The following is a 12,029-nucleotide window of genomic DNA, read 5'->3' as shown; positions in this document are numbered from 1 at the left end:
GAATCTTTATGATTTAATCGTACTTATATGCTTTAGTAGTTAGACCAATTGTATTTGGCTTACTAAGCTCTTTGTAGCTTACTCTGTGTGTTTACTGTCTGTTTTACAGTTATCGTAGCTACTGAAGGCTCGGGGATAGTCGAGGATTGTCACCACACTATCGAACTCATTTTGGTACTCTTGAAAGTGTAAATATTTTAAAAGTATGGCATGTATAGGCTAAAAGGTTTTTTTATTAAGTTTTGAATTGTAAATATAGGTTATGCAATGAAAGTTGGCTATCAAATGGTATGTTTGTGTTAAGTTTTGGTATGGTTTGAATGAGTTTTGAATGATGATGAAATAGTTGTAATAAAGCATATTTTGAGGATGAAATTGGCTAAATATTTTGCATGAATGTTGTTTAATTTGGTTTGTAGGAATGACCCAAAAAGGGGTGGCAATTTTGGCTTAAACCAAGCCTGCTTGGTGCCACACAGTCAAGGGACACGGGCTTGTCTTGTGGCTGTGTAAGAAAAGAAGTATTCTCCTAAGAACCACACGGTCTTGACACACGAGCGTGTCATATGGCCATGGGCTAAAGTCAATAGCTAGCTAAGTATCATACGGCTATAGTACACGGGCGTGCCTATTAGCCGTGTGAAAAAGTCAGTATAGGACCTATTTTTGGCATAGCTGGTTCACATGAGCGTGTTTAGTGCCTGTGTGTAACACACGGCCTAGTCGCACGGGCGTGTGACTTTAACAGTTTGAAAGAATTGGTTAAGTTCTGAAAATTCTGAATAGGTTCAGTTTAGTTCCGACCTTTCATTAAATGTATGTTTTAGGTCTCGTAGACTATATTTAGAGATGATTGCTTATCAAATAATGTTAAATAATATCTGTGATTCTGAATTGGTGCGAAATGTTCATGCGTTCGGTAATGCCTCGTAACCCTAATCCGATGTCAGTTACGAGTTAGGGGTGTTACAGTGGGCGTCTTCAATTCATTGTCCTATTGTAATGCATTCCCTTTATATGCTCTTTCCTATCTCTGTAAGGGTTGTTCCCCGTGTTACCAGAGAGACTCTGGCCATTTTGTTTCTGGAACATTATCATCAGTTGGCTCATTTGGTCGCAGGGGTTACCCATCCGAGATTCAAGTCATCCATATGTTGTTTGGACTTGTCAAATGTTCGTCTTCATTGTTTATATCTCCCCATTTATATGGTCAAATCATTGACCACATGCAGCATAGTCGTTGTCCACGGCTCGTTGAAATGGTGAAGGTTGATAAAGAGGATTTTGTCAAGTTTGAGCTTGATTCGCGCCTCCTTAGTACCTCCCCACTTGAAGTTCGAATGATCCCTCCAACTAGGATTATAAGTATTTGAATAGGGGTCACAACCCCTATTATTTAGGTAGTTTGCTTCCTTTGGATGGCTTTTCGAGTGTGGCTTCGCTCTTTTTGGCTTCACTAGCATCTCCAAATGGTTAAGCTTTTCTAAGATTTGTTTGAATCTATCATCATTGTTTTCTTTGCTCATCATTTTCACTATTGGAGGCTTAGATTTGTACATAAACCTCTCATTGGACAACATGTATAAGTTCATAGCCATATCATCAATGATTTTGAAGGCTCAATCAAACGTATGAAACATAAGAGATCCACCGGATGCTACGTCTAAGTTAGACTTTATGTGGTCGTCGAAACCGTTGTAGAAAATTTTGTATTCCGAGCCACGCTTGTAGTCCACGGTGTGGGCATTTCCTGAGCATAGTCTTGAAGCGTTCCTACACCACAAGGACTCGCCTTAAAATCGACGATTTCTCACCATAATTGAATAGTTTGACTAATCGAGAAAAGTTTATTGAGAAATATTTTCGCTAGATCGTTCCATGTGGTAATGGAACCTGGTTCTAATGAGTTTAGCCAATCAACTACATTATCAGATACCCCGTTGCATTTGAAGGTGTCGCATAATTGAAGAAACCATTTTAAGTGCTTACTCGGGTCTTCAACCATGTTCCCTTTAAACTACAATATATTTGGATCATCTGAATTCTGGCCATCTTTATTTCAAAATTATTGGTGTTAATCATCAGCCTTTCTATGCTTCCTTGCACCACGTCTAGTGTAGGTAGGATGTACTTGTAGAATGTCTGCCGAGCCATTGGAACTTCTTCCCAATTATTTCCTTGTTTCTCTCAGGCTATTCAAATAATGGATTTTCCTGGGGTAAATTTGTAACTATGAGTGGATTGACATTCATCATTGGACAGTTGTGCCTAATAATTCACTCCAAATCTGGTTGTGGTTCAATCAAACTATTGATGCTTCGGATCATACATGACCTAAAAAGAAATTAAAAATAAAAAAAAAACTAAACAAAAATTCAAATTGTATCTATAGGTCTTAACTTTTCTACTTATCTTATTAATTGTAAAAATTTATTTCCAAAATTTATTGCCGAAACCTCCTCGGCAACGATGCCAAGAACTTGACCACCTATAAACATGTTATCGTTTATAGTTAAATATAACAATTAATAACGATGGTGTCTGCAAATGCACGAGTCAAATTGTAATATAATCTTCTACAACGAATTACTTGGAAGTATTTCGAGGAGCGTACCCAAAGGAGAATGGAATAAATAATGAAAATCTTTTTACAATAACAAGTTTAAGTAGTAGTACTTAATTCCTATATTACTATAAACCATAAAATAGATTAAGGGACTATAAAAAATAAATAACAAAAAGAAATAAATAAAGAAAAATAAACAGACGAATTAAATCAATAAGCCAATCTGAAATATTAACTTGCTTCAGGGTTTGAAACTAACTTTAGATTAGGTTTTCAGGGTGGACTAACTACCGATTAACCAATTATTAACTAATCTATTGGTTGATACTCACTTATCTCCTGACCTCACTTTGTGAACTAGGATAAATTATGATTTACTCGGTTTGACTTATCTCCCAACCTCGTCTTGCTTATGATAACTTCATAAGGTTGTCAATCCTAGTGGTTTAAGCACAAGTAATTCATACCACCTAATCCCTCTCGAGAAACACTAAATCCTCCGTTAATCATATCCTTATCCATTTGTTAATCTCCTCTAAGGGATTTAACCACTCATGTTATTCATGATCTCAACTCTGATTGAATAAACCATGTAAAGAACATGATTAATTCGAAAGAGAAAATAGATTTGAATAATTGTGGATTGAATATCAAATAGGGAATAGAATAACAAATTTCTCGATTGGAATAAAGTAATAAATCAAATGCAAAAGAACATAAACTGAAATTCTTGAATAATATAAAAAAAACTCTTAAATCAAAACTAATTCAAGAGGAAAAATAAGAAAGTTATGAAAACTCGAAAAGAAAAATAAACTAAATATATTCTAAACTACTAGGGTTTCTGAAGGAGTCTAGGATGAGTTAATTGCATTCAACCCCTAATGTCTTATTTATAAAGGTGTTGGCAGCCCAAATTAAGCCTTTGGCACGTTCTAGGTTTTCGTATAAGTTTGATTGCGTGGGCAAAAATAATCCCAATAAACATGGGCAGAACGTCGACATGTGTCGTGCCATACCCTTTGCGTGGCACGACACGGCACCCACTTCTTGTCTTGTGACATTTTTTTTTGTGCTTTGATGTCCCAAGAAGCTTATGCATCACTTGTCCCTTGTTTCCATGTCAATTGGGCCTCTATATCTTCATCTTACACACTCAATTAAACACATTAGCTCTCGTCTCGGCCTATTGGGTCACAACACTTACAAAATGTGTTTAAAAAAACATTTATTTTATTAATATTTTATCCTAAGGCCTAACTACAGAAAATGAAATAAAAAATACTAAATTTCTTAGAAACCAAACTCATAAGTGCGTAATTGACTTGAATTGACTACTATATTTGACGGTAGTTTAGCTAGCTCAAGATACCATAAACGAATTGCATGTAGAACCAATAATATGAAATGAATGAAAATGATAGACTAAAAGAAATAGATCGTATATATCACTATTTGCGGTGAATACATTTTCTCGCTAAAATCTTGAAAAGAACTTAGGAAATAATTCAAGGTTCTTCAAATTATTATTTAATTAATTATAATTAAATAATTGAAGTTTGAAGATGAAATTAATTTAATTAATCATCATGAATTTGTTGAATAAGGAAATTAAATATAATTTTCGTATAAATTATGTTACGGTAAAGTTTCTATGACTTTAATGGAATTAGAATTGGGTTCAAAAATTTATTTAATTGAGAAATTAATCCAATTAATCTAATAATTAAATTAATTGGTTAAATAAATAATCTTTTGAGAAATAAAAATAAATTTTGAGTTAGATAAATTATAAGTGTTAGGTAAAAGTTTAGGTAACAAATATAATTAACCTAGGCTCGATTACTATAAGGGCGACAAACCTTAGTATTTACTAGGTCATGTTGCCACCCCTATACTTTAATTGGAGTAGAAATTGTATTTTCTATTAAATATTATTATTTAATCAAGTCTTATTTGAACATAATTCTTGTACGTTTTCTTTATAAATAGGAACTATGTATTAAGCAATTTATAATACTTCTTAGACACCATTATTTTGTCCAAAAAAAGTGACAATTTATTTTACAAAATAAAATCTACTTTATGAGAATATTGCATAGGTTCTAGTTATAGAGAGAATTAACTTTCCTATTAAAAGTTAATGAAGTTTTTCATTTTGTCCAATTGGTTCAATAAACTTTGAGCCCACACTCAAAGCAGTTCGTGGTTTAAGAATAGTGGAAAAGGTCATCAGTAGAAAGTTGAGGCCGACTTTAGACTACCTTGTACAATTCACAAATATATTCATGTTAAAATTTATTGTTATAAATAACACAACAAACTTGATTTTAGAATATTTTAAAAATTTAGTTGTACATAAAATAAATTGATTTTTCCATCATAGGGACCATGAATATTTGACATGGGGAATCTTTAGCATCGTGGACCTCGATGTGTAGAAATCCAAAAAGGAAACAATCCAAAAGTGATGGAATATTTAGACAATATATAGGGATTGGTATAGTCGATGCACTTGTGTAATTCAAAATCCCATACCTAATATTGAGAATAAGTTCGACCTCTAACAACAACTCCATAGTAACATCCTCACTTTTCTTGGTGTCCAAACAGCATAGTCTTAATATCTTTATTATCATTAAGATCTGCCGCAATGTATTTATACTGTATTTTCATACATGCACTTAATATTTCCAGCCTAAATTTTCCTCAAAGTCCTCATTTTCTTGTTGTCCAAGGAAACATCACTCTTAAAGATCATGTTGAATGTTGAACCGATTGGAATATGACTCCATCATCAATTGAATACATATTTCTATTTAAATGAATTTGTACCAAGAATCAATATATCATCTTGAGATTGTTAAATATTACAAAAAACATTAACAACTTCAATAATTGCTAATAACAATGGTAGTCACAACATTAATGCTAATTTTCTACCATGACAACTATATATAATAGCACAATTTCCTTATTCCATACCTAGAACATATTCAACAAGCGTAACACCAATAATAACATAAAATTTCCTTAATAACAATGATTTGATCATTACATAATATTGATTATAAAAACAAATCACATCTGTTATACCACTAATTTATGCATTATGAAAAAAAAAGCATTTAACTAATTACATGAGATACTGAAACTTTGCACATAGTGAAATTCTTTTAAAGGATTACAAATGAGAAAATTTTAACAAATATTTACATTATTTTTTACTTTTCCCCCAAATGAAACCACATAATTTATAGGAGAGGGGAAATGTTTAGGTTAGCTTAAGCATGTTTGAAGTCAATGCCTATATGTGTCGACTTCTTCATTAAAAATCATCCATGAATTCAACATCCACAAAAGTTGAGTTCTTGTTCCATCACATCAATTCCCTCTCTATAACTGTAAATTTCAATATTTTTTAGGGGAATCCCGAGAAGTTGTTAGTAGCACTTCGACACTCACTAGTGTTGAGTTCAGAATATTTCATTATCATAAAATGTTTGGGCAATTAATTTTGCACATGTCATTTAACCAAAACAAAGGAGCTTAACATCTCGTGAATGTTGAGGTGGTCTTAAAAAACATGATTTGAAAAATAAATATTAGATATATCTAAGATGGGAAATAATATTTAATTTTGTTATATAAAATAAAAAGATATTGCTTATTATATTATTTTTATATTAAAATCGATAAACTAGATTATTTTCAACATTATAGTCTTTTTAGTTCATAATCTCATTTATTAAATTATTTTAAATTCATTCTTTGTTCAAAATTAATTAATTCAGATTTTAGTCATTTAACATCAAAATTACAAAATAATTATTGAATTATTCAAAATTTTTATTTAAGTTATCGAATTGTTTAAAAGTTTTTATTTATGTCACTACACTATTAAGCATTTTTCTTTTAAAAGGTTTGACTAACGAGCTCCAAATAATAATTCGATGATCGATACGCAGATTAGTGTCAATCGACAAGTAGATGAACATATATTAGATCCAAGTCGATTTGACAATCTATGTCAGAGATAGGACAAGTAAATTATTTGAATTTTAGTTTACAAATTCATAATGTTCAAAATTGTTACATAAATAAAACTAAAATGTAAAAAAGAATGAGAAAAATAACATTCGATTTGTGCAGACGATATGAATAAAAATACTATGCAACGATGATTTTAATATCCCAATAATTTAAATGAATTTTTAAATACTTTAGTGATCATTATGTGACCAAAAATAAATTTATTAATAGTTTAGTAACATTAAATATAATTTACCCTTCATTTATTTGATGTTATATTTATTAAAATTTATGATAAACCTTTTGTATTTTTTTAATTTAAATAATTTGCATACTAAAATTATTTACATTTGCTTTTCTTTTTAATTTTGCTTTGTTCAACTTCGACCGATTTCTTTAAACTGCCACGTGTTTGAAATGTCAATATAATTATCAAGTCAATCATTGGAATTGTTGCAAAATTATAATAAATTTCCCGATATACCCTCATCGCTATACGTGTGCAAGTACCAATGATCAACCGGTTCTTTTATAAGATAAATCGTGTCGCAGCAGAATAGTACCTAAGATCCAAATTTTGGTAAAAGAATAATTTTTTTCTCAATCTTTTGCACAATTTGGCGGCTTCGTTGTTTGTTTGCCTTTCATTTTCCCCGTAAATTTAAAACATAAAAGTATATTTATTTTTTATTTATACTATTTTTTAATATATAAAAAATAAACATTTATATAATCTGTTTCTTAAGGTCGTAAAGCTGCTCAATTAGCTGTCCACTCGTTTTTTATTCATATTCTTTTTTTCTTCTTCGTTTTCCATATTCTTCCATGAGTATCCCAGAGCTACTAGGATGGAGAGAAAAAGAAACAGATTCATAATTTGGAAAGAAATTTGTTCATTTTCCATATTATAGTCTTTCCCCACCGTTGGACATTTGATTTTTCCAGTCTTTTTGTTGTGAAAAAGTGGGAGATTCTCGTAGCATCGTTGTATATTTTTGCCACATTTGCGTTGGAGAGATCTGATGTTTCTTTCTTTTTGTGTCAGCGATCTAGGAGTTGAGTTTGGTTTTCTTGCAGGGAAAGAATCGATGATTTTCTCTTTTTCTTATTGGCTTTGGTAAGACGCCATTGTAAAAGGGAGAAGTCGAAGAGTTGGAGTTTCCTTCGTGTCTTTGCTTTGGTTTGGTCTGCTTTCTATTTTTTTGGTTGTCTTTGTAAATACGCGTGGGCGTTGGAATTGGACTCGTATAATGCTGGGGTGGGACTCTTAAGAACCTCTCGTAAAAACATCCCCTTAAGTCTTAAAAATGGCTCTACATGATTTCTGATACAGATCGCTTGCTTTCACTCTTTCTGAAGATCTAAAACAATCTCCCCCTCCCCTCCGTAGAAAATTTTCTTTCTTGTTTTTGTTTTAGTAACAGAAACGAAACATATCGTAGTTAAAAGAAAATGATGAGAGTGAAGACAAAAGCAACAGGGTTGGCCCCGGTGGCAAGTGGCGGTGGCGGTAGAGGTGAATCGGCTGCTCATGATTTGGAGCTTAGACCCGGAGGCATGCTGGTACAAAAGCGAAACCCGGCCTCCGATCGAAATTCCATCCCACCACCGACTATTAGAGTTAGAGTCAAATACGGCTCCATCTACCACGAAATCAGTATCAGTTCTCAAGCTACATTCGGTAAATTTCTCATCTTTCACAATAATAATAATACTAATAACAATAACCTCTAATAGACCAATTAAAGTTACTTTGGATTGTGTGGCAGGGGAGTTGAAGAAGATGCTGACAGGGCCAACAGGATTACACCATCAAGATCAAAAGCTATTATACAAAGACAAGGAGAGGGATTCCAAAGCTTTTCTAGACATGGCAGGTGTGAAGGACAAGTCCAAAATTGTTTTAGTTGAAGACCCAATTAGTCAAGAAAAGAGGTTATTGGAGACCAGAAAGAATGCTAAGATAGAGAAGGCTTCTAAATCCATCTCCCAAATCAGCTTGGAAGTTGATAGGCTTGCTGGCCAGGTACATAATATTCAGTACTGGTTCATAATAATTTATAAGATTATGCATTATTTTTCTTAGTTTAAATCATATTGGTTGGATATTGCCTAGGTGTCAGCTTTTGAAACAATAATCACCAAAGGTGGGAAAGTAGCGGAGAAAGACTTGATTAATTCGATTGAGCTGCTGATGAATCAGTTGCTTAAATTAGATGGGATTACAGCCGATGGAGATGTCAAACTGCAAAGAAAAATGCAGGTACTTAAGAATCCCGATTTGCCGAAAGCGAACCCATATCCGTTGATTATTCAAAATTAAAAAGATAAAATGTATATTTGCTTTGCTTTGGGATTTAGAGCCATACTGATTTGCCTTTCGGCATTGTTGAAGGTGAGAAGAGTTCAAAAATATGTTGAAACATTGGATATGTTGAAGATTAAAAACGCTATGCCAAGCAACAATGGAGGTCAAATGGAAATCCAAAATCAACACAAGCATACAAATGGGCAAAAACTAGCCCCAACCCAAGAGCAAAAGCCTAGGCATTTTAACGGGCAAAGACTAGCACCAATTCAAGAGCAGCAATCGAGCAACTCAATTGCCCATTTGCCAATCCATCAACAACACCACCAATCAGCATCGGGGCCCGTCGTAGTCACCACGAACTGGGAGACATTTGATACCTCCCCAACATCGTTCCCGGTTCCCTCAGCATCCACATCAACCGCCAATAATTCAGTCCCGCCAAAATTCCCTTGGGACTTCTTTGACTAAGCAGCACTATGCCACGTCTCTGCTCTATTTTTCTCTGGTGTGTGTGTGTGTGGATGTGCTTCGGTTTGCCTTTCACTTGGGTTTGTTATCATCATCTTCTTCTTTTTCTTCCATTCTTTCTGTACTTAGATATTGTTGGGCAACTGCACCCTTAATTTCTAATCTGCCATTCAGTTCACCATAAAATAAACGGGGCTTCCTCCACCATAGTGATTACTAATTACTATGATGATTATAGACTGTTGAAACCAAACTGTTAATTCTCCTCTATAGCTTTATTGTGTTTGAATTCATATTCTTCCTTTTGATGATTGCCAACCCTATATTGTTAGTAATGTGTAATATATCAGTATCTCTATTTCTAGACCAAATGGGAAAAAAGAAAGACCTAATGGAAGGAAATTAAGAACATACTACTATTTAGTCTTTATTTTATATATACTGACAAAAAGGGCAATATTATGTGGAAGGGAATTCAGTAATATAATAACTAACACGTCCAATAAGAGGAAGCCATGTATGATAAAAAGTGCAGAGGAAATAATGACAGTGGATTGAATGAACCATATATATAATCATTATACATTAAAGGAAAAGTAATGTGGGTTAGGAAGCAGGAGATGATTGTTTTTACAAAGGTAAAGTGATTTCAATTTCAGAAGTACGTTAGCTTCCTTGTTTGGTCGAAGTCTGGAGCATTTTAGCCTACTCAACATAAAGAAACAGAAGCAGGGCCACATCCAGATGGAGTAAACAACAAGAAGACTGATAGTTTCATCGCCTTTACCTCGCACCATTATTGATTTACAAAACAGGATTTTAGTATTAGTTAAAAAAACAAGTGACCATGTCGGCTTAAATTTAACACGTAGAATTAGATTTGCGGTTACGGTTGCGGTTATGAAGCGTAGCTTTAATGTACAGGGGCTTCTTATTTGTAAAAGTATCATGAAGGTTTTTATATTATAAATGGAATTACATTTTGTTATTTTTATTTTAAAAATGAATTAATCTTTTATATTAAATCAAATAGTAAGTTAGTTATTCTTTTAAAATTTCAATCCATTTATATTGTAAAAAGTTAGTCCTTGTATGTTAAAATAATGTATATTAATATGTCACGTGTAATTCTCTAGTTATTTTATCATCACTAATTTTTAACAGTAAAATTACATGGAATTTCTATTAAAATGATCAATTTACTCTTTAATATAATATAAAGAAATTAATTTACTTATATTTTTAAGAAAAAGGGTAAAATGCATTCTGATCTCCATAGTACTTTTAACCTTTCTCTTCTTATTCTTATTGCTATTAGATGGTAGGTCTGGAAAGAAAATAATGATATAAAATCCAATTGAAATGATGATGGAAAATTCAAACAAAAGAAAGAAAAATAGAATTAATGATGAAAGTTTAGTAACATAACAGCAATAATTGCTCAAACAATGCATATTATAAATGTATGTAAAGGAGAGTGACATATTATTCCATGAATAATACACTTTATAAAGGATAAATTGTATCACTTTACCCTGATAAAAGCATTGAAAGGCATAAAAGAATACATGATAGCAATCTTAGAGGTTTGGAGCGGTGTCCCCAAAATGAAAGGATTCGAGCTGTACTACTTTTGGTAAAGGGTCTAAATCACAACTTTACTAATTTGGAAGGCATCTAGAAAGGACGATTGCTGATGGGAAGGGTAAGACGTCGGTGGTAAGCTCGGAGGAAGTTGCTAAGACGATGGGGAAAAACGTGCCTAATTAATTAAATAATAAATAATCTTTGAAAATATTGTGTTATGTCAAGATTTGTGAGATCAACTATCCTTTTGTGCTATGAAATTTTTGTCTACAAAATGAATTAAAAATGGATCTAATGTCTTTATCATATTAAATTGGATAAGGGTTTAAATAGCAATCTTGATCTAATGTTTTGATTGTTATTTTGTAATTTTAAATTTTCATTATTTAATTTCTAACGATAATATTTATTATATCGACAAACAAAATGAAATAAGAACACAAATTATCTTGTTTCCTAACTTGTTTCGGGCTCATAGAGTTAAATGGTGGCACCGACTTTTGCCAGGAAATTTGAATGTGTATATGATTGTCAACTGAACTAGTCAACAGGGCATACGAAAGCCAATTAGTTGTCCGCCGACTGATCAGTTTTGTTCTCTCTTGTCAAAATGTTGCCTCGCCCATCCCGCGCATTTCTCTTTTTACGATGAATTTGGACACAAAATTTTAGTTATTTGATGTCAGTTGTGGTTTTAGTGTATATATCTTAATTTGTTTATTTTTAATTTTTTTGTATTTTTAGAACTTTAAAATTTTAGTGTTAATTAAATTATAGTTTTAAATTAAATTAATTAAATTAAATGTTGTTATTTTTAAAATTTGATACATCGAACGTATTGTTACATGTATAATGTCATGTTAGCTTGTTATTTTCACATATTACTCACAAAAAACTAATTAATAAAAATCAACTGTTGTTTGCATAAGACTGAAATTTCGAAATTAAAAACATATAGCAATTAATAATGGTCTAGTCAAAGGACATTGACTAAATCTATAACTTTATGCATAATACAAGACTAGTAGTAAAATTTATCTAAACAAAATATAACTACTACCATTT

General features: G+C 32.2%; 1 protein-coding gene across 1 annotated transcript; it reads left to right on the top strand.

The window, feature by feature from the left end:
• The first annotated feature begins 7,324 nt into the window (after window positions 1-7,324).
• Window positions 7,325-9,630, top strand: LOC108450147 (BAG family molecular chaperone regulator 1). Its single transcript, XM_017747644.2, has 4 exons — window positions 7,325-8,279; window positions 8,368-8,624; window positions 8,715-8,861; window positions 8,994-9,630. The coding sequence occupies exons 1-4, from the start codon at window positions 8,051-8,053 to the stop codon at window positions 9,375-9,377; spliced, it is 1,017 nt and encodes a 338-aa protein (XP_017603133.1). The 5' UTR covers window positions 7,325-8,050; the 3' UTR covers window positions 9,378-9,630.
• The last annotated feature ends 2,399 nt before the right edge of the window (window positions 9,631-12,029 follow it).

The sequence above is a fragment of the Gossypium arboreum genome, chromosome 8, assembly GCF_025698485.1.
Source record: "Gossypium arboreum isolate Shixiya-1 chromosome 8, ASM2569848v2, whole genome shotgun sequence".
NCBI classification, from domain to species: domain Eukaryota; kingdom Viridiplantae; phylum Streptophyta; class Magnoliopsida; order Malvales; family Malvaceae; genus Gossypium; species Gossypium arboreum.
The sequence above is the reverse complement of the archived record's forward strand: the minus strand, read 5'-3'. Positions and strand labels throughout refer to the sequence as shown.